At 41.7% G+C, this 23,530-nt stretch overlaps 1 protein-coding gene across 2 annotated transcripts in view; it reads left to right on the top strand.

Moving 5' to 3' along the window:
- Positions 1 to 23,530, top strand: part of ALG9 (ALG9 alpha-1,2-mannosyltransferase) — an 89,496-nt gene that overhangs the window by 57,342 nt on the left and 8,624 nt on the right. For both annotated transcript variants that reach the window (XM_035008918.1, XM_035008916.1), the window contains one exon: positions 8,926 to 9,056. In XM_035008918.1, coding sequence (XP_034864809.1) covers positions 8,926 to 9,056 — 131 coding nt within the window. The remainder of the gene's footprint in view (positions 1 to 8,925; positions 9,057 to 23,530) is intronic.

The raw sequence follows: 23,530 nt of genomic DNA, 5'->3' as shown, positions 1-23,530 counted from the left end.
CAGGCAGTGGGATAGACAGCGGGGAAGGTCACTGAGAAAAGGAGGCTGGGCTGTGAGTTCTTTCCTTGTCCCCGCACAGGCATTCTACACTGTGATGAGTGTGTTCTTGAGTACAGCTGGGGAACTCACCCCTGTTGTTAACTTTTCTCTGTCTTGAAGTCTCCTTGTAGCCTTTCTGTGGCTTTTGAAATGCACTCTCCCTGAGTTTCAAAACTGTACTCCTTTGATTGTTCTCCTACAACCTCTCTAATGACTTTTTCCATCCCTTGCTTCTTCATGTCCTCCTTGGGCTCAGTATGGTAGGCGTCCTCCCACACTTCTGCTCCTCTCTTCTGTCCTCTTCCCTACCCTTTCACCTTTTTCTCCCTCCTCTTAGTTTCAACTTTTTTCATGTACTCTTGTGCACATTCGTTCAATATGTCTTGGCACCTCCTGTGCACTTTGTACTAGGCTTGGTTTTGGAATGCATGAAGGAATGAGGTAGACACAGCTCCAGCTTCCAGAAAATTTACTAGCTTCCTAATTAATTCACAGATTATAATTATGGAGTGGTTTTTTTTCTCAAGATTTTATTTTAGAGAGAGGGTGCAAGTGGGGGAGGAGCAGAGGGAGAGGGAGAGGATCCCTAGGAGACTCCCCGCTGAACACAGAGCCCAATTCAGGGCTCAATCCCATGACCCCAAGATCATGACCTGAGCCGAAATCAAAAGTCAGTTGCCCAACCGACTGAGTCACCCAGGCGCCCCGAATTGTGGAGTGTTTTAATGGAGAAGTAGTGGTTGCTATGAGAGCACACAATTTGGAGACCTGTCCTAAGGAAATAATTTTTGTCTGGGATCTGAAAGACAATGGGGGATTTATGAGGTGGGAGTAGGAAGTGTTGCAGGCAGTAGGAATAGAAAACAGCCATTAAATCTCGGTGTCCCAATCATGGGGACCTTCTTTCAGTTCCTTGGTGTAAAATGCAAGATAGCATCTTTTCTCAATCTCACCCAAACTGATTCTTCATTTGCGGCCCTCTCCTTTCTCCCGTTCATTGGGTTAGAAGCCTTGGTATCACTGATTTCCTCTGAAATAGGCCTGAGACTTACCCTTTCTTTTCTCTTTCCCCCTGCACAGAACTTCAGGGTGCCTTCACACACAGCTGGACATTCCTTAGTGAGGGGAGTGCTTGTTTCCAGGCTTTCCCTCCAGTACTACCATGTGCCCCATCCCCCCAACCCGCAGAGCCAGCATGCGTCTCTCTTTTTCTGAGACCCATTTTTTGGCTGAAAAGCCTAGAGTAGATTCCTTTTTTTTTAAGATTATTTATTTGAGAAAGAAAGAATGAGAGAGAGAGAGAGAGCACATGAGAGGGGGAAGCGTCAGAGGGAGAAGCAGACTCCCTGCTGAGCAGGGAGCTGGATGCGGGACTCCATCCCAGGACTGGATCCCTGGACTCCAGGGTCACTACCTGAGCCAAAGGCAGTCGCCCACCAACTGAGCCACCCCGGCGCCCCCTAGAGTAGATTCCTGATACACAGAATCCAGATTCTCTTAATTTAGGTTCTCCATTATCAGCCCTCAGATTCTCTCTTCACTTTTCTCAGCACACACCTCTTGGGACAAGCAGATATTTCTCCTGTTTCCCCTTAAACCATGCTCATTTCTGCCTTTTTACTCTGTTCTTTCTTTTACCACCATCTCCAGGAAATTTTTTCAACCACAGCAGCCCCCAGTGATTTCTTCCTCTCTGAACTGATTGTTCTTATAATACTTACTCTTTGTATTTTATATGTGCTAATGTCATTTCCTGACCTCAATTATAAGTTTAGTAATGGGGACCTGTCCACAAGAATTTTGTATACTCTAGTTTAGAATTCACCAAATAGGTACTTAATAAAGGCTTTAATGATGCCCAGAAGATTCATTTTAGTGTCATTTAGTGGATGCTGCTAACTGTGAGTAGTTAATATTGTAACCCTCTTGTCCTACATGTTGGGCATAGCTTGAATTGACAGTAAACACTGATCTCAATTGAAAACAAGAACAATTCATTTTAATGGGCCCTAATGCTTTAGGGTTCTTTCCTGTCAGGTTCTCACATTTCATGGACTTAATCAAGGATTCCTTCTAATGTTACAGCGATTTGTGTAGTCCTTTATAGTTTACAGGTTTTATTCAAATGAATCCTCTCATTTAATCCTCATTATAACTCTCTGAGGTAAATGGTATTATTCTTACTTTACAGAAGAAATTGAAGTATAAAAAACATAAATCAGTATGGGTCACCCATCTAGTTTGTGGTGGAGCCCAGACCTGAATCTAGGCCTCTGATGGAAGAGTTCCTCTTCTAATTGTTTAAATAAATTTTTTTTCTAGCTTTACCAAGATAAAATTGACACATAACATTATGTAGGTTTAAGGTATACAACATGGTGATTTGATGAATGTGTATATTATACAGTGATTACCACAGTTGGGTGAGTTAACACATCTATCACCTCACAGAACAAGAAGTTACCCTTTTTTTTTTTTTAATGTTGAGAACATTTAAGATCTCTCTTAGGTTTCAAATGTACAACACTGTATTGGCTTTTTTTTTCTTTCTTTTCTTTTCTTTTTTTTTTTTTTTTTTAGAGAGAGAGTGAGCCTGGTGGGGTGGGGGGAGAGGGAGAAAATCTCAAGCAGACTCCCTGCTGAGTGTGGAGCCCAACACAGGGCTCGATCTCACAAGCCTGAGCCGAAATCAAGAGTTGGACGCTTAACCGACTGAGCCACCCAGCTGCCCCTACAACACCATATTGTTAATGATGTTATTATGCTGTACTTGAGATCCTCTGAACTTAATCATCCTGTAACTGAAATTTGTACCCTTTAACCTCTCTCCACTTCCCCCAGCCCCTGGTAACCACCATTACATCTGTTTCTGTGAGTTCAACTTTTTTAGATTCCACATTAAGAGAGATCATATACTATTTGTCTTTCTCTGTTGAACTTACTTCACTTAGCATAATGCCCTCAAGATTAATCCATGTTGTCACACATAGCAGGGTTTTCTTCTTTTTATGGCTGAATAGTATCCGTGTGTGTGTGTGTGTGCGCATGTGCGTGTGTTACATACATAGCACATTTCATCCATTGACGGACACTTAGGTTGTTTCCATGTCTTAGCTATTGTGGATAATGCTGTGATGAACATGGGGGTGTAGATGTCTCTTCAAGATAGTGACATCATTTCCTTCAGATATATACTCAAAAGTGGGATTGCTGGATCATATGGTAATTCTCTTTTTAAGTTTTTGAGGAACCTCCTTACTGTTTTCCATAATGGCTGTACCAATTTACATTCCCACTAACAGTACACAAGGATTCTTTTTTCTCCACATCCTGGCCAATACTCTTTGTATTTTATATGTGCTATCGCTTGTCTTTTTGATAATAGCCATTATAACAGATGTGAGGTGGGGTGGTATCTCATTATGGTTTTGATTTGCATTTCCCTAATGATTGGTGACATTGAGCACCTTTTCATGTACCTGTTGTCCATTCATATATCTTCTTTGGAAAAGTGTCTATTCAGGTCTTTGGCCCATTTAAAATCAGATAATTTGGTTTTTTGCTGTTGAGTTGTATGAGTTCCTAGTATGTTTTGGGTGTTACCTCCTTATCAGTTACATGGTTTGCAAGTATTTTTTTTTCCATTCCATAAGTTGCCTTTTTATTTTGTTGATTGTTGGGGCTCCTTTTCTCTAAATATCTAATTTCTTCTCTAAAAAAGAACCTGCCCTTGGGGCGCCTGGGTGGCTCAGTCGGTTAAGTGTCTGCCTTCAGCTCAGGTCATGATCCCAGGGTCCTGGGATTGAGCCCTGCTTTGGGCTCCCTGCTCAACGGGAGTCTGTTTCTCGCTCTCCTGCCTCTCCTTCCAGCTTGTGCATGCTCTCTCTCTCAAATAAGTAAAATCTTAACCAAAAAAAGAAAAAAAAAAAAAGAACCTGCCCTTGGTCATACCTAACCATTTTCTGCTGGGTGCCTTTGTCCTTGTGTGTTTTAGTTGTTCATTAACTGCTTCCTGGAAAAAAAAAAAAAATTCAGCACCTGCTTCCCAAAAAGGATGAAGAGGTTACATATTTTTTAATGGACTGTTAACTCAATTAATATGATTTTGCTATGGTATCTTCCTAAAAACTTTAAATGGAATTTGTATATGGATAGTGTGATGAATGGAGCCAAAAGCTAACTGGTTTAGTTGGGTATTAGTTACTACCCAGATTTTTGGGAGACTGTGTATCCAGAACCAAATCTAGATAATCAGACCTGTGGTATGCCTGGCCACAAAAGGCCAGGCAGAGATCAAGTATTGAAATGTCATATGGAGGCCACCTAACCGAAGGAGGTCTTGGCATGAGACCGTGGGAGTCTCTGCCCCTGGCTGCTTCTATTTGACTACAGAGGCATGGTGCTTGCAAAGCTTTTAAAAACTTGTTTCATGTTTTTAAAATCCTTGGGAGCTACAGAGTGGGTGTTGAGACCAGAAAGTCTGCTTCCTGAAGTGTTTATGCAAAGAATCATTTTTGGAGTTATGTGGAATGGAATTGGGTCTGACGTCAATTCCCAGTGTGCCTTCTCTCCCCTGGAGGAATAGCCCATATGTAGAGACAGATGTGAGACTCTTTTACATATAAATAATGCGAGGAGAGAATGGGAACAGTACTGTGAGTTAGAGGTGGGGGGAAGGACAGAGTTTACTGCAGGCTAGAAATGAACAAGTTGTTCTTAAAGGTACTTTTTTTTAAATCTTCAGTTGTGTATAACCCATAAGCTTAAATGTGCACAAAACGCAAGTGTATAGTAATCAACAATATTAGAGCCAGGTACCTGTGTAAGCATCACCAAGGTCAAATACTAGAGCATTGCTCCCAACCAGAACTCCGGCAGCAACTCCTTTTGATCACTACCTACTCCCTTCTTCAGGGGAACTCAACTGACTTTTTATGGTAATAATTTACCTGCTTTTCTCTTTAGATTTACCACTTTTATATGCATTCCTAAACGATTTAAATTAGTTTTGACTGTTTTAGAACTTTCATGTACATGGAATCATACTGTATTTTTTTGGAGGGGTCTTGATCTTTTCCCTCAACACTTTGTTAGTAATAATCGCGTATGTTGTTGCAGATAGCCGTAGTTTGTTCTCTTTTGTTACTGTATAGTATATCCTTGTGTGAATGACTATACCACAGTGTATTATTTTACTGTTGATGGATGTTTGCTTGTTTCCAGTCTGGGCCAACTGCAAATAAAGCATTGAACATTCTTGAATTGTCTTTTGGCGCGTGTATTTCTGTTGGATATATATTAGCTTGCACCACAGTGAAATTACCAATTTTGTGGATTAAATAGTGAAATATTAATTATTTCATATGGTTCAGTCTAAAACCTGGGGGTACAAATGTTGGATCATAGCAAATGTTATATGTTCAATTTTTGTAGATTGTGTGAAATAATTTTCTAAAAATCGTGTACCAATCTAATCTCCTCTCAGCAATGAATAGAGTTGCTCTACATTCTGGCCAACACTTGGTATTATAAGTTTTTTCATTGTGATTTTGTTTGCATTTCCTTGATTACTAATGAGGTTGAACACTTGTTCATTTGTTTTTGGCCATTTAGATTTCTTCTTATGAAGTAAAGTCATTTGCCCATTTTTCTATTGGGTGGTCTGTCTTTTTCTTGCTGACTAGAAGGTATTATTTATATATTCTAGATATGAATCCTTGATGGTTAAATGTGTTACATATTTCTTCTGCCATTCTGTGGCTCGTCTCTTCGCTCTCATAAGGGTGTCTTTGATGAATAGATATTTTAATGTAGTCAAATTTATCCTTTCTTTTGTAGTTAATACTTTTTGTGTCTTGTCTAAAAAGACTTCTGTAAGATCTTGAAGATCTTCTCCAGTGTTATCTTCCAAGAGCTTTGTAATTTTGCCTTTTTCATTTAGTTCTGTAATCCATCTGAAGTTGGTTTTTGTGAGTGGAGTGAGGTTGAGGTTTAATTTTACCCTCAGTGGATACCCAGTTGTTTCAGCACCAGTCAGTGAAGAGCCCATCCTTTCCCCACTGACCTGAGGTGTCACTCTGTCATAAATCAGGGTCCATGTTGCCTGCATCCATTCTAGGTTCTATTCCCTTCGTTAGTCTCTCAGTCTATTTCTGCACTAAACACCTCTTAATTACTCTAAATTTATAGCAAGTAAGCCCACCACCTTGCTTTTCTTTCCTAATGGTACTTTGGCTGTCCTTGTCCTTGTACATTTCCATATACATTTTGGAATGAGTTTATCAAGTTTCATCAAAAAAATCTGATGGTATTTTTGAGATTACATTTACTATATTGATCAACTTATTTAGGCTTTACATCTTTATAACAGTGATTGATTAGGAATAAGGTTTAGCTCTCCATTTAATACTATATTGTCAAATTTTTTTGAGATTAAAATTCATCATTTCAACAAATTTTTATCGTGACAAAATTTACCACTTTAACCATTTTGAGGATACAATTCAGTGGCATTAAACATATTCCCAGTGTTATATAATCACCTCCACTCTATCTTTAGACCTTTTTAATAATCTCAGACTGAAAGTTGGTACTCATTAGATAGTTTTTTAATCCATTCTTCCATGATGGACTTTGGGGTTATTTTTACCTTTTGTCTATTGTGAATAATGCCGCTGTGAACATTGGGATATAAATACCTGTTTTGAGTCCCTGCTTTCAATTCTTTTGGGTACATACCTAGAAATGGAGTTGCTGGATCTTAGGGTAAGCAATGATTTTAAAGTGCACTATTCAGTGGTGTTTAGTACATTCATACTGTTGTGAGGCCATAACCACCATCTAATTTCAGAACATTTTCATCTTCCCCCCACCTCTCATCCCTCACCCCAGGAAAACCCCATACCCATTAAGCAGTCACTTCCCCAGTCCTTAGCAACCACTAATCTGCTTTCTGTCTCAATGGATTTCTCTGTTCTGGACATTTCATGTAAATGGAGTCACATCACATGTGGTCTTTTGTGGCTGGCTTCTTTCACTTGGCATCATGTTTTCAAGGTTCATCCATGTTATGCAATGTATCCTTTTTAAGATTGAATAATATTTCGGGGTGCCTGGGTGGCTCAGTTGGTTAAGCGACTGCCTTCGGCTCAGGTCATGATCCTGGAGTCCCGGGATCGAGTCCCACGTCAGGCTCCCTGCTCGGCAGGGAGTCTGCTTCTCCCTCTGACCCTCCCCACTCTCATGTGCTCTCTCTCATTCTCTCTCTCTCAAATAAATAAATAAAATCTTAAAAAAAAAAAAGATTGAATAATATTTCATTGCATGTATTTACCACATTTTAATTATATGAATATACCACATTATAAATTGATCAGTTGGCAAACATTTGTCAATAAAATTCCGTAATTTTTTATAGAGGACTTTCCCATATTTTTGTTAGATTTATTCCAAGGCATACATTTTCAAATTCTCGTGAATTATATTTTTATAATATAATTTGAAAATACATAATTTAAAAACATTTTCTATATTGTCTGTTGTTCTATAGGAATATATGACATTGATTTTTACATCCTATAAATCTAAAGTTTGATAAACTCTCTGAATTCCAAGAATTTATTAGGCAACCAGATTTTATATATACCAATCATATCATTGTGATGAATGAGTTTTATTATCTCTTTCCGTTTCTTCTCTCATTTCTTTCTCTGGTATACCTTACCCTGGTGACTGGAATCTCTAGTACAGTGTTGAATAGAGTAGTGATAAGTCTTGACTGATTCCTGATCCCAAGGGAAAAGCTTTCAACCCTTTACCATTAATACGAGATTTGCTGTAGACCTATTCATGTTTCCAATGGCCTGTATCTTGGCTGATACCTGGCATTCTAAGAGGACTCTTCATTGGTTTTAATTTGTAAAAAACATTTAGTTGAGCTCCTGAGAGCACTTTCCCTCTGATTCAGTCATTTGGGGCAGTCTTGATATGACTTTTGAAGTCACACTGAGTTGGGTCCAGATCTGGCTCTGTCATATACTTGTGATTTTGGTTAGGACTATAAATTTTTTTAGTTGGAAAGGAACTATTTAACAGCAGTGGCAGCCTTCAGATTTTGTAGCATGTTCCATTGAATTAATCAATTTTGTGAGAAGCACAGTACTGATATAGGTTTAAATGAAATGTATTAGTATTCTCTTATAATTAGCTATGGTGCTGTGATGTATCCATGTTGTAAGCAACTGGATGACTACAGTTTTGCTAATAGTTGCTACATATTTTTTGTAACCTTCTCCACTCTCACAGTTCTGATATCTCAGTTTTACTGATCTTTTGCTGCAATGGCAGTTCCCATGTCTCTGTTATTTCTCTTGAATTGTTGAAAGAGATGATGATCCGTGATAGTGCTGTACCACTTCTGAGGTGTAGGGTGACCTCACATGGCTCTGTCCGCAGAGATGGGGCTTCCTCACACATTAGCATGTGTTTAGGTGATGGCCTTTTAATCTCTGAGATAAGTGGTAGATTGGAAGGGAATGATAGTAGAAGAAGAGTGTTTTTTTCAGTAGGCTGTGGACTCATGCTAGCTTCAGAAGTGTCTGTGAGGCCAGAGGAACCCAATACCCAAACTAGGGTCAGAACTCCCAAAGCTTACATACATATTTGGCTAGGTGGGTGCATGTCTCACCCCTGCAACCAGGAGCCTGAACAATTCCCCAGAACCCAGCACTCTTACCTGAAGGGAAAGAGCACAGGTAATACTGTCCAAGGACTTGGAGGTTTGTGTTTCTGAAACCCTGTGGGAATTTTTAGGATTGTAATTGATGTTCCTTATCCTGAAAAGACCTTTGCAGTTACTAATGAAGGGCTGGCCTTTCTCCATTGCAGATTGACATCAGTAAATGCCATTATTTAGTGGATTTGGACACCATGAGAGAAACACCCCGGGAGCCGAAATATTCATCAAATAGAGAAGAATGGATCAGCTTGGCCTACAGACCATTCCTTGATGCTTCTAGGTATGTGGCTAGAGATGTACTAGGACTAGTAAGGGTGAAAATTAGAATCTTGATTGAATAACTTCCAGTCCTGGGCTGACTGTAATAGCCATCATTTCCTTTTATTTTTATTTGGGCCCAAACACATCTTCTATTCTTGTCCAGTTTCCTGAGAAATCTAAAAGAGGGCTCTCTTTTTCTAGGCACTAAATGCAAAGTTTATTCGGGTATCATCCAAATAAAAGAATCTAACTAAAACAGATCCACTGAAGACAATGCAAATAAATGTGTGACATGGATTACCTTTGGCAATCAACTTCAATTGTCTTACTGAGAGTATTGTAACACTGTTAACGAAGATTGACTATGTCCTTTAAAGAGCTAGAAGTTCATATCCATTATTATTATTATTTTTTAAAGATTTTATTTATTTTTCAACAGAGAGAGCGAGAGAGGGAACACAAGCAGGGGGAGTGGGAGAGGCAGAAGCAGGCTTCCTGCTGAGCAGGGAGCCCGACGTGGGACTTGATCCCAGGACCCGGGGATCATGATCGGAGCTAAAGGCAGATGCTTAACGACTGAGCCACCCAGGCACCCGCATATCCATTATTTTTAGGATCAAGCTTCAGTCAAGGAAGGAACAGGCCTTACTCGATCTTAAATAGAGGGACCAAAGAGACCAGGGCTTGTCTGGCTCTTCAGAAGGGCCTAAGAACTGATGACAAGAGAGGAGTTAGGACATTCAGGTGAAGGAGTAATGGGGTTGAGTTGGAAGAGTCAGGTGATTTGTGGGTAGAGGTCCAGGGATGCCTGGTGGGCAGAGTCCAGACAAAAGCAAAAGGTAGAGGACCAGGTCCTGAGAGGCAGGTCTGGGACTCAGAAACAGGGAAGAAGATGTTTTTAGGAGGAGGGAGTGCTCAGAAGCTGCTGATAAAGTTGAATAAAGTTGTCCATAAAAAATAAAAGTCCAATTGGGTTAGGCAGCCAATAAAAGCAATTTTGGTGGAGTGGTAGGGGCATGGTGACTTGAGAGATGAGGGGGATGAGAGCAAAAGCAGAATTGGAGATGGTGAACATAGAGAAGTCTTCTGAAGAGTTCTGCTCTGAAGGGAAGCAGAGAAACGGCCGTCGCTGGTAGTGGGTACTGTAGGGAAAGTGATGATGAGAGAAGATTTTATCCTTTAAATCTTTTTAAAATTGTGATAGTATATATACAATATACATGTATGTGTATGTGTATATGTATTTATATATATATAAACACAGAATTTGCCATTTTAGGGGCGCCTGGGTGGTTCAGTCGGTTGAGCGTCTGCCTTCGGCTTGGGTGGTGATCCCAGGGTCCTGGGATTGAGCCCCATGTTGGGCTCCCTGCTCGGTGGAGAGTCTGCTTCTCTCTCTCCTGCTCCCCCTGCTTGTGCGCTCTCTTTCTCTCTGTCAAATTAAATCTTTAAAAAAAAAAAAAAAGAATTGCCATTTTAACTATTTTAAGTGTATAATTCAGTGGCATTAATTATATTTACAGTGTGGTGCAATCATTACCATTATCTTTTTTTTAAAAAAATTACCGTGTACGTTTTGTAAGTTTAAAGTGTACACATGTTGGTTTGATACATTCATGTATTGCCGTATGATTATGACAGTTGCATCAGCTAACACCTTTATCATGTCACATATTCGTTATTTCTTGTTTCTGTTGAGAATGCCATTATCTATTGTCTATTTCAATAACAATCACGTTTGTATGCTGATGGAAATGATCTCTTAGCTGAAAATTGATCATGTAGGAGAAAGGAAGGAATTGCTGGAGCAGTGCCCTTGAGGTGGGTGAGAGGAAACATACCTGTAAGTAGAGGAGATGTTTTGGATAGGTGGGCAGTAGATAGATCCTCTCTCTGCAGTGATGAAGAGGTTCTGTATCTACACTGTCCAATATAGGAGCCACAAGCTGCATGTAGCTATTAAGCATTTGAAATGTGACTACTCTGCATGAGGAACTGAATTTTTAATTTTATTTAATCTTAAATAGCCACACATACCTGCTAGATAGAGCAGAGTAGGAACTGGCAGCAGGCTGGTGTGATAATAGGAGTCTGGAAGTTCTCCTCTGATGGCCTCTGTTTTCTCGGTGAAGCAGGAAGTAGGATTATCAGATGAGAAGGGACTATATGGGGATGAGATGTTGGAGATTTGAGGAGAGGGAAATAATTGAGGAGAGTAGGAGACAAAAGGAGCTCAAGAAATACAGTATGATTGGAAGACAGGATCAAGAACCCACATGAGCTTTAAGTGGGGCCAGTGTGGTTGCTTTTTTCTTCTCCAGCTGTAGAGATAGCCCTGAGCTGAATCACAGAACAGGTGAATTTAACCAGAGTTGTTGTTTTTAAATTTTTTAAAACAAATTTGTAGAAGTATAATTTACATACCGTAAAATCCACCCATTTTAAGTGTACAATTCAATAATTTTTAGTAAATTTACCAAGTTGTATGTATATAAATGGAATTATATAATATGTGAGGTTCTGTATCTGGTTTCGTTCACTTTGCATGTTTTGGAGATTCATTCATGTTATAGCATGTATCAGTCGGTGTTTGTTGTTGAATACTATTCCATTATATGGATATAAGCATTTTGTTTACCTCTTCCCCAGTTGATGGATACTTGGGTTAGTTTTACTTTTTGGCTATTGTGAATAATGCTGTGCACATTTATGCACCCATTTTTGTGTGCAGGGTTGGGTTTAGGCCAAAAAGTTCAACAAAGCATGAAGGGGGTAAGGGAGTTAAGTTTATGGCAGAGAGTGGTCGTGGCCGTAAGTTGGGTGAGGAGGGGCGGGGGCGCTGAGGGAGTAGAGGGCCATGAGAGGTGGTGGGATGGTGGATTGATATTCATACATGGTCAGATTGGGCCAGTAATAGGACAGAGCTGGAGGGAGAAGCAGCAGTAATGTTGTGAAGCTCTCTGCATCATACATGTTCTTAGTTATTGTTATTTGATGTAGTACTTGGGCTAGGTCGCTATTGGGCCTTCTATTTTGATTGAGAAAACTGTGACAACATGAGATCTGGCCCTGGGAAGATCTCCAGCTCTGAGAGGACAGCAGATCCCGAGCAACCTTCCTGTTAGCAAAGGGAAACTGAATGGTTCACAAATACTGACCAGCAGTACATTGGCTACAGAATGAACTCTGTTAATAGCAAATGGGGCAAGGGGGTAATTTTCAGGTGACTTTTTTTCCCCTTTGGTTTTGAAGGGTTGAAATGAGAAGGGCCACCCATCTACCCATTTCCCCTTTTGGTGGCCTCCTAGAACCGCAGCTGGTGCACATAAACGGAGAGCCTTTGGGACAAGGCAAAAAAGCATGCTCGTATAGTTCCCGTGTGAGAATTTGAAATCTCTTGAAGAAAGAGCGGAAGGTGTTGGTCACCTTCCCACCTGCCTTGTGGTGAGCAGAGGGTGGCTGGAGAACCTTGTACAGCCATACAAGTGTGGTGGCTCCTCGGTGTTCAGTCCCAGCCATCATTTCCAGAGATGCTGCTTGCTGTTGCCCACTGAGCCTTCTGCTTCCCTAACAAGCTATGTTCAGGCCAGAAATAAAGCATAATGGGCTCAATTTGATCAACATTTACTGAATATCTTCTACATTTAAGATTTTACACTGTGTGCAGACAAGACTGCTGCCTAGGGGAGTTTATGGTAAACCTGGGGAGAAACCCCACCTTGGGGAGGTGCTATCCAAGCATAGGAGAGATGGGGCAATTCCAAAAAGGCTAGGTGGGAGAGGCCAAGGAAGATGCCAAGAGGAGGTGACATCTGAGGATTGCATTGGTGATTGTGTTAGGAGGTGGACTGGAAGGAGGGAAAGTTGGAAGCATAGAAACAAGTTAGGAGACGATTCTGGTTGGCTAGATGAGAGGCAGCGAGGGAGTGAACTCAACTGCAGAGGAGGGATAGACTCACGAGATGCAGGGTGTCAGGAAGATCAGGCCAAAATTTACCCGGAACCCCACGACTTTCACAGTGGCCTGTATCTACGTATTTAACATTCTCCTTTGCTGTATCGAAAGTGTTGTGGATTGCTTTCTGTAGCAGGGCTGGTCCCTGAGCAGAAGCTTTTGCAGGTTTGAGCAGAACTTGCTGGAGCGACGGACCCTAAACTTACCTCATCGTATGTCCTGTTTGTCCTGTCGGTCCCTGCTGCTGCTTCATTTCCCCTCCGCCCACTCCGCACGCCCCTAGTGCAGCGGAGGGAGGGAGGTTAGTGGAGAATGCCTTCGGAGGTTTTCCACTTCCCGTAAATTTTACTTGTTTCCCATAAATGGGCATGCTTTTCATGACCATATGCTGAGAAAGAAAAAAGTCTGCTTTAAGAACTGGAAAGGTATAGTTCACGTGAAGGTGTACAGAGAAGAGAGCAAGGGGTCAGAAGATGTGACTTGCTGGTTGTTCCTCTCTGATTCCAGATTTCCATGCTAGAACGGAGATGATAATATTTTATCTTCTTCATGGGAATGTTGTAAGGATTAAATGAGAGTGGAAATATGAAGGTGTTTTTAAATTCTAAAGCATTGTATAAATGTCAGGCTTTTCAGTTAATTAGCAGGCAGCCTAGGGTTCCAAAATTATGCTGATTTTCTTTCTCTTCCTCAGCATTTCCTAGTATATATTGATGTCACTGCAAAAACAGTGGGAGCCCACAGCCCAGTCTTGCCACAGCAGTTTATAACTGTCAGTACGGTGACATCTCATGTTGTGGACTTGGGACAGTTAAGCTGGACTCTACTGTGAGGGGCTGTGCACCTCAGAGCTACCACTCTGAGGTGGTGCACAGAATGCTCTTGGGAGCTTGATCCTGGATCGCTTCCCAGCCTGTTCACTGGGGCTGTTACATTTCCTCTGACTTCTTGAGACCATGGCTTTTGTACTTCAGCAATTATGTAACAGGGAGAAATGTGGTACCATCTGCACGAGATGGTCACCAATGTCTTTGACCCTAGACTGGATGGGACTGCAGGCCTAATTCCTCTCCAGGTCCTCTTGAGGAAAGGAGGAGGTTTTAATAAGCATGTGACATGATCTTTTAGAAGTGGAAGCCAATTAGTTTCTCAAATGTTTTGGGCCCTAAAACTTTGAGGGTTCACTTTGAGAGATGATTTCTTCTTTATTCCATTATCCATCTCTGCCCATCTGTCCATCTGACACGCATCCAATCAGCAGATACTTTTTTGAACACTGCCGGGCACTCCAATAGATCTGAGGTATATAGTGATGAGTAATACACACAGATTCCTCGTCCTCTTGGACCTTGGCGTTAAACAAGTAAGCATACAAATCAATATATAATTACAATCTGCATTAGGTGCTTTAAAGGAAAAGTACAGGGTGCTGTGAGAGAAGGAAGCCAGCAGTAGGAGGCACCTGGAGTCTTAGATCTCAGAGCCAGCTGCTTAGGCAGGTTTGAAAATCAGAAGATACTATGTCCTTGTCACAGAGCTGGATATTTTAAGGGATGTAAAGGAAGTAACTAGACACAGATTTTGCCCTTAAATAACTTACAACTTGTATAGTTACACATGCAAAAAATGACCTGAAAATAATAGTAAGACCATAGGAGGTGCCAGGTTGTGTGCTAGAACTTCCAAGAGAGGAGAGATCTGTGGCGGTCAGGGTATACTGAGAAGCTTCCTGAAGGACATGGCTCCTGAGCTGAGGCGTGGAGGGAAAGGAGGATTTGTACCGGTGGTAGAGAGGGCAGAATCGCGTAGATAATTCAAGGAGAAGAAATCATGAGCACAAGTGGAAACAAAAAGAAGTCCTTTGAGGTGCCTGAGGGATTAGTCAAGAAAAATGTAATTTAGGGTGGGAGGATGGGTTAGCCTGGTGGTGGGTATTGAGGAGGGCACATTCTGCATGGAGCACTGGGTGTTATGCACAAACAATGAATCATGGAACACTTCATCTAAAACTAATGATGTAATGTATGGGGATTAACATAAGAATAAAAAAAAAAAAGAAAAGAAAAATGTAATTTACCTCTTCCACTGGCTTAGATTGGCTTTTAGGTGGGAGTGATCTGTAAGAGATCATCCAAATCAAAGTGCTTTTGAAAATAAAAGGAACCCTGCCCTGGGCAAATCAAGATGTGTGGTCACCCTGCTTCAGTGTGACCAGAATACAGGGGCTTGCCCCAAAAAGCAGGATGGAGGAATGGAGTATGGATTGTTCCTTTGCTCTGCAGTCCATGTTGATGTGTGGATTTGCCCATAGCTTACTTATTTGATTTAATTTGATGACATTCCTTGGTATTGGAGCCTCGGTTGGGTCTCAGCCATCTGAAAGGGAAGCAACCTGGATAGTTTGAAGACCGTACTGGCACGTAAAAATATCCTACTCAGTGCAGACTCAGCTCCAGGGGAAAGCAGCCTAAAGGTTATTAGAACAATAATAATCTTTATTAGTCAGTAATTATGACTGGTACAAATTTAGCAATTCTGAATATCTGTGAATACGGGAAGAAGCTTGTTTTCTGTTGAAATTGTTGGAAGACAAGCAAGGCCTTTACTGTTGGGCTAGTGGAGCCTGACTCCATAAATAGGGCTAACTGTCGTTAGCCCATTTGGGTGAATGGCAACCCAGAAGTCCTTTCATTCTTTTCCCATAGGCTGCTTCTCTGCATTATGAGAGGCCTAGAGAACCAGAACCCACTAGTCTGAGACAGGACCCAGGCAGAAGATCTTACCATCTTCTGGTCTCCCCTTCATACAGCTGGCGCCAAAGCCATGCCTTCCTCTCCCTGGGTTTGCCACGTCTGTGTCTGGTTAATTGTATAAAGCTTTCTCTGACTCCTGGGATATGGGGTCTAAACTAGTTAGCAATATCACTTTTTAAACCAGACACATTTGTTACTCTATGGCCATCTCATATTACATACTTTCTAAAATAAGAGAGGATTTTTTTTTCTTTCTTTGAAGCATGATATAATTGCTGCTTGTATAAAATAGCTTGACACGTGGGTGGATGTAATGCCTACTCGGAGGTTTCCCAGAGAGGAGTGGAGGGAGAGTGTTGCAATCAATTGCCAGCTCAGCGGTGGGTTCCTTCCGAAGTGTGGTGAGAATGTGTGGCTGTAGGAGTCTGGTGGGAAATGCCTTTCCAGGTTCTGTTGGCCTCCTGAGCACCAGGGCCTGTTTGTAGCTTCGGAATCAAGTTGGGAGGCCCTGCCCCTGCTTCACACGGCAGCTCTCTGCCCACGCTTTCCTCCCTCGGTGTAGGTCCCTTTTGTCTGGCTAGCTTTGCTTTCACCTTTGGTTTTTGGATTGTGAGATTTCCTTCTTCCTTATTTTGGACATATTAGCCTCCTCTAACTGAATTTTAGGCTTGCCTGATGGGGCTTGAGATAATTTAGGCAGGATTTCAAAGCCCTGCAAGTTTATAGTTACAGGTGAAGAGTAGATGCAAGCAAGGGATTAAAAGTTCACCCTTTCAGCTGGCATTGCGGGAGAGGGACCCTCTCCAGTCAGAGGGCCTCGACAGCAGCAACATCAGGACTGTGCTGACAGCACCTGTCCCCGGTGTTCTTTCAGTGCCCAACACAGGATTCTCGGTGGTCACTGAGCTTTACCTGCCGTGGAGATTTTTTTTTTACCGAGACCATGACTCTTCTTTCAGCCTCCAAGAAGAAGTGAATCCAGCAGCTGTGAGGCCTAAAGAGTCTGTGGCACTTGTATTCATTTTGGTCCTGTGTGGTAGTCTGGTTGATGGCAGCCATTGTGTCCCCAGCCCCTAACCCCAGCATAAGCAGGATTGTTTATTTCTGGAAGAGAAGATCATAGAGAATTGCTGTAAAGGGCAAATTAGTTGGAACCTTTTGTTCTGGTTATTGTGGTATAACAAATCATCCCAAACTTAGCAATATAAAAGAATAACAGTTATTTGTTTTCTTTCATGGTTCTGGAGGTTGACTGGGCTCAGCCAGACAGTTCTTCAGCTGCTCAGAGTTCTTCACGCATTGGCCGTCAGATGGTGGTTGGGACTAGAGGCATCGCAAAGGCTTTCTCACATGTCTAGCAGTTGATGCTGGCTGTGGCCAGAGCACCTACACGTGGCTTCACCACATGGCCTATGCTTCCTCACAGCCTGGTGGCCGGCTTCCAAGAGCTAGTATCTCAGAAGCTATAAAGGTTTTTTTTATGACCAAGCCTTGGAATTCATACAGTGTCTCACTCTTGTCTCATTCTGTTCACGGAAAGCAAGCCACTCGAATAACCCATGTTCAAGGCAAGAGGAATTAGACTTTCCTTATTGACAGGAGGAATGTCAAAGAATTATGGACGTGTTTTAAAACCATCACAGCTCTTTTGATGCCATTCTTCGTCCAAATTGGATAATTTTTGAAATTTTACTTTTTAAAAGGAGATTTCTAGCAGAAGAGACATATGGTGCACAAAATAGTCCAGCAGGCTGTTCATCTGTGGCTTTTTGCTACCCAGGTGGAAAGGGAGACTACACCCTATGGCAGTATTTGGTTGCAAGCCAACAGTTTGACATGCTTCAGCTGGTGTTCACGTCCTTTGGGTAGAATTAGTTCTCCCTCCTAATCAGTAATTGAAGTGCTCTTGTCTTTTCCCTACACATCAATCATGGTGGTACCTCCAGCTCCTTCATCTCTGCCAAGAATACTGATAAATTGTAAGGAAGAAGAGATCAGAGTGTCTGAACTTTTTTTTTTTTTAAAGACTTTATTTATTTGAGAGAGAAAGCAAGCACAAGCAGTTAGAGGGGCAGAGAGAGAAACAGACTCCCTGCTGAGCCGGGAGCCCGACTCAGGGCTCGATCCCAGAACCCTGAGGTCATGACCCAAGCCGAAGGCAGACGCCCAACTGACTGAGCCACCCAGGCACCCCAGAGTTTCTGAACTTTTGTAATTCTTTTTTTTTTTTTTAAGATTTTATTTATTTGACAGCACAAGCAGGAGGGCAGCAGGAGAGGGAGAAGCAGGCTCCCCACTGAGCAGGGAGCTGATGTGGGGCTCGATCCCAGGACCCTGGGATCATGACCTGAGCAGAAGGCAGACACTTAACAACTGAGCCACCCAGGCGCCCCATGAACTTTCGTAATTCTTTACAGCTCATTACTCTCACTACTTTCTGTTTCTTTATCAGTTCTTGGCCTTCCTCTGCCCCCCCCCCTTTTTTAAATCTTCTCCCAGTACTTTGCTGAGACCTTTCATGTGGCAGAGCTACCCCAGGCTAGATTTGGCTTCAGAACACATTGGCATTTTGCTCATTGCAGTCTTCAACTGCTTAATCAATGAGATCTGCTGACATTTTAAGAAGAACAAACCTTTTGTTTTTCTGAAACTCAGAGCGTGTGCTTCCCATTGTTTTGAAATTAGATCTCTGGAAAGAGACTATGTACAGACCATCTGTGCTCCAGGTCCATGCTACAGAGACTCTCGGGTTTGAAGAGTGTGTACGGCCTTTTGGGGCTGCCCCTGCTGTTAGCTAGCTTAGACCAAGTGGCCGGCATCATCAGAGGTCTCTGTTTCTAAGCTCCTTGAGAGTTAGAAACCACAGCTCTTTTTGAATCTCTGCAACACCTAGCACATACTAAGGTCTCAGAAAATAGTTACCAGTTATTTGATGTATTTCGTGTTCTTCTTCTTTTTTTTTTTTTTTGAGTATAGTTGACACACAGTGTTACATTAGTTTCAGGTGTACAACAGTGTTTCCACAAGTTTATACATTATGCTGCTTTGACCACAGTGTAGCTGCCATCTGCCACCGTACATTACTGTTACAGTATGATTGACAGTATTCCTTATGCTGTGCCTTTTATTCCCATGACCTATTCACTACGTAACTGGAATCCTGTATCTCCCCACCCCGCACTCATTTTGCCCATCCCCTACCCACCTCCCCTCTGGCATCCCTCAGTTTGTTCTTTATATTTATAGGTCTGATTCTACTTCTTGTTCATTTGTTTTATTTTTTAGATTACACATATGAATGAAGTCCTATGGTATTTGTCTTTCTCACTCTGACTTATTCACTTAGCATAATACCCTCTGGGTCCATCCATGTTGTCTCAAATGACACAGTCTCATCCCTTTTTTTGGCTGCATAATATATTTTGTTGTGTATGTATACCACATCTTTTAAAAAAAATTTTTACATTTTAATTCCAGTATAGTTAACATAGTGTTAAATTACTTTCAGGTGCACAATATGATTCAGTAATTCTGTACATGACTCAGTGCTCATCATGATAAGTGCTCTTAATCCCCTTCACCTGTTTCATCCACCCCCCCCACCCCCCATAATCATCAGTTTGTTCTGTATAGTTGAGAGTCTGTTTTTTGGGTTCTCTCTCTCTCTCTCTCTTCCTTTGTTCATTTGTTTCTTAACTTCCACATATGAATGAAATCATGCAGTATTTGTCTTTGTCTGACTGACTTATTTCACTTAGCATAATACCCTCTAGTTCCATCCATGTTGTTGCAAATGGCAAGATTCATTTTTAGGGCTGAGTAATATTCCGTGGTATATATACCCACCACATCTTTCTGCGGCAGGTGCCGCGGTATACCGGGATTGCTGGCAGCGGCCAGGCCGGCACAGGGGCAGAGTCCCCGGCTCTGAGGCCCTGGGCCCAAAGCCAGGCCGGGCCTGCTGAGCAACAGCCCTACACAGGCCTCCACCGCACTGTGGGGTTTTCATATGTGACCTTTATTGTGTCACAGTATGTTCCTGGCAAACCCACTCGTTGGGTAGTTTTCATCATGAATGGATTTTGAATGCTGTCAAATGCTTTTTAAGCATCTAGAGAGATGGTCATATGATTTTTCTTCATTTTGCTGATGTGCTCTATCACACTGACAGATTTGTGAATATTGAACCATCTTTGCATCCCTGGAATAAATCCCATGTGATCATGGTGGATGATCTTTTAATGTATTATTGTATGCGGTTTGCTAATATTTTGTTGAGGATTTTACATCTGTGTTCGTTAGTCATATCGGCCTGTGGTTTTCTTGTTTTGTGGTTATTTTACGTTCTTTTTTTTAAAAAAAAGATCATTTTATTTTAAAGATTTTATTTGACAGAGACAGAGAGTGCACACAAGCAGGGGGAGCGGCATGCAGAGGGAGAAGCAGGCTGCCCACTGAGCAGGGAGCCTGACGTGGGGCTTGATCCCAGGACTCCGAGATCATGACCTGAGCTGAAGGCAGATGTTTAACTGACTGAGCCACCCAGGGCCCCATTATTTCACATTCTTAAAACTGGATTTATGCCAAAGTAAAAAAGGAGAAAAAGGTGAAATAAGGATTTCTTTAGAAGCTTCTGATGCCCTTATTCAGTAAGATAAAGATTGTTGAGTGGCTGATCGATGGGCTTCTGTTTCCTGTCTCTTGGAATGCTCCTTCTTAGGATCCAGGCACTGTGGCTTTAAGGAGAAAGGAGGCCCACATGGAGGAGGCCTGAAGGCCCTTTGCACTAGCTGAGCTCTCAGTCCAGCCACGGGAGTGTGGCCATTGTGAAGATTCTAGCCAACATCAGATGAAACAAAACCCATCAGTGAACCACACATTTGAGAGAAATCACAAATTGTTTTTTTAGCTAAAAAAAAAAATAAATAAATAAAAATCTTCTTATTTTAAAGTATATTCACTGTTTATTTCCTCTCTGTAAATCTTGTGAGAATCATCTACCTGATGTGATTTCCAGTGTTACTTACTATTTGTCACAAAGAAATGGCTCAAATAAGGGTCCAAAGAGCAGAGACAGACACCGTTTTGAATATGGTTTAGTGTCTTCTCCACAGGAATGGTGGCTGGAGCATATAACACCTTCATATCTTAGTAGCCATCAGATGGAAAAGAGACTAGTGAAGAGCATCTTCCTAGCACTGTGGTGGGACTGAAGGTCAGAAAATGGCCAGTTGCCTAATACCAGTTCTTTCTCCATTCCCTCATTCTGAATTTTGGCTAACGGTGACTGGCAAGAGGTTATGGTGTTATGTCAGGTGATTGACCAGGGCCACGGATCAGTTAAATGATTCAGTCTGTACACCAGTCTTGTAGTGCTGTGATTACAGTTAGTGCCTCAGTGAACTTCCAGATCATTACATGCATCTTTGGAGCTTGCTACCAAATAGTCAAAACTGGGAATTTATTCATGAATGTCAAGGGTCTGTTGGACATCCCTGCTGGAAATTGTCATTCTGGTCACGTAGGTAACGATGATTCAGCACAGTTTATGTGAACTGAAACCTGGAGAGGTTATGTGACCGCCTGCATTAATATTTTCTTTGCTACTATGGGTGCCCTCCACCTGTTACTTGTGCTGTAACGTGGGACCCCTTCTCTCCCCCACACACTGTAGACTTCTGTTTTGCTTGGACCCGTCTGATGGATGTCTTTAGGATTGAGTTGTTTGGGAAGTGAAGAGAAACAAGAGCTTCATATTATTTTTTATAATTCCTTTTCCTTCTAGAAGATGAATGCTGCCAGAGGCAAGGGAGGTAAAACTAGGTGCTCCCAAGAGTCAGGTAGTCATTCCTTCTTTCACAGAAGAATATTTATTGAGCACTTTCTGTGGTACCATCCTAAAAACTGGAGATACGGCAGTTAGACAAAGTTCTTTCTTCAAGAGACTGACATTCTAGTGGGCTATATAACATAGAGCACATAACTCCTGTGTCCTTCTCTCCAATTGGGAAAAGATATAAATGTCACCTCTGCACTATTTACATTAGTGTCCCTCACCCCATTTCCTGTTAAAGAATCTTAAAGCACAGTCACAGTTTGGATGCGTACCAGCTTTTTGAGCAGTTCTTAAGTTGCTTGATATGGGACTGTAGGTTGAGGATGGCTAAGATTAAGGCATGAGGGGATTCTGAGATCCTCCTCCGAACTGAAGATCTGTGAAAGGACAATTCTGTGCTGAGGGTTATGGTCAATCTGTCACTGGAATACAAATTAAGTGCAAGAGAGTGAGAGACAAAAAGAGAGGAAGCCAGCTTTATTTATTCTTTTTAAAGATTTTATTTATTTGATAGCACAAGCAGGGGGAGTGGCAGGCAGAGGGAGAAGCAGGCTCCCTGCTGAGCAAGGAGCCTGATGCAGGGACTCAATCCCAGGGATTGTGACCTGAGCTGAAGGCAGCCGCTTAACGACTGAGCCACCCAGGCGCCCCAGGAAACCAGCTTTAGAAAGAACTGGCAATGGGTTTAGACTAGAGGTTCACAGGGATATTAATGTTCAGATGAATGGATAGATAAAAATTAGAAAACCTGAAGACTAGGGTGTTTTTATTTCTTTTTATTTTATTTTTTAAAATTTTATTTATTTGATGGAGGAAGGGAGAGAGAGCACACACACAAGCAGGGGGAGCAGGAGAGGGAGAAGCAGACTCTCCGCTGAGCAGGGAGCCCTCCCAGCCAGGCTCCATCCCAGGACCCCGGGATCATGACCTGAGTCGGAGAAGACAGATGCTTAAACCACTGAGCCACCCAGGCGCCCTGGATGTTGTCTTTTTAACGTGAAAAATTGGCCCAGTGACCTCAGGTTCTGGTGGGTGGTCTTCCATCCAAGTCAGCAAGGGCAGATTGAAATCTCTGCAGCAGATCGCTCCCCAGCCCTGATCAATAGGGCTGGTAATTGAATTAGAAAACATTCTGAGCTGTCGGCTAATTATGCTGTTCAGGCAATTGCTTTGTCAACGTGGATTTCATCCTTGAATTGCTTAAGTGACTTTCTCATTGGAAGGGGAAGTCAGCTTCCATGATCGAGACAGATATTTTGCGTCTCCCTAAATTATGCTTCCTGTGCTTCCCTAGGGCAATACTTTGCCATTTCACGTTATTACAGACATTGTTGTACGAGTTTTGATAGACATTAATTTTGTTCTAATTTGTGTTTCAGTCTGATATTTATTTCCAGGTCTGTGAGTGTTTCCAGGTCTATGTTACTCCAGTGCTCAACTGCTCTTTTCTTTCACTAAAGGCAAATAACCAATTTGATTTCCCTTTTTCCAGCAACAATAAAATAATTTAAAGGGCCCCAGTTGTGCTTAACATGTTAAAGCTGTTGATGGTAAAGAAATCAATTTAGAATAGCAGCTATAGTGTTAGAAGTGGAGAATTCAAGCCAACTTGTTTTTTGGATTTAAAAAAATCAAAATCAATATACACATACAAAGGTGTGTATATTGACGGTTTGCTCACTTTTCTTTTAGAAGACATTAGTGGCTTTAGATGTTAAAGGTAGATAATGCTCTTAAAGACGACAAGCAGAATCTCCAAGAGAAAAGGAGATTCACCTTCTAATAAGGTTTTTTTTCCAATACCAAGCTCTGATGATAAATAAATTCTTCTTAGCTTCTCCTTATATAGAGTCCCCACCTTTTATATAGTTTTGTGTTCAGGCTTAACTAGAAATGACTGATTGCTTCCTGAACACATAATAATAGAATTTGATGCTGAATTTCTTGTG

The sequence above is a fragment of the Mirounga leonina genome, unplaced genomic scaffold (genome assembly GCF_011800145.1).
Source record: "Mirounga leonina isolate KUSES-001 unplaced genomic scaffold, KU_Mleo_1.0 Mir_153, whole genome shotgun sequence".
NCBI classification, from domain to species: Eukaryota; Metazoa; Chordata; class Mammalia; order Carnivora; family Phocidae; genus Mirounga; species Mirounga leonina.
This window is presented reverse-complemented; position numbering and strand designations above follow the sequence as displayed.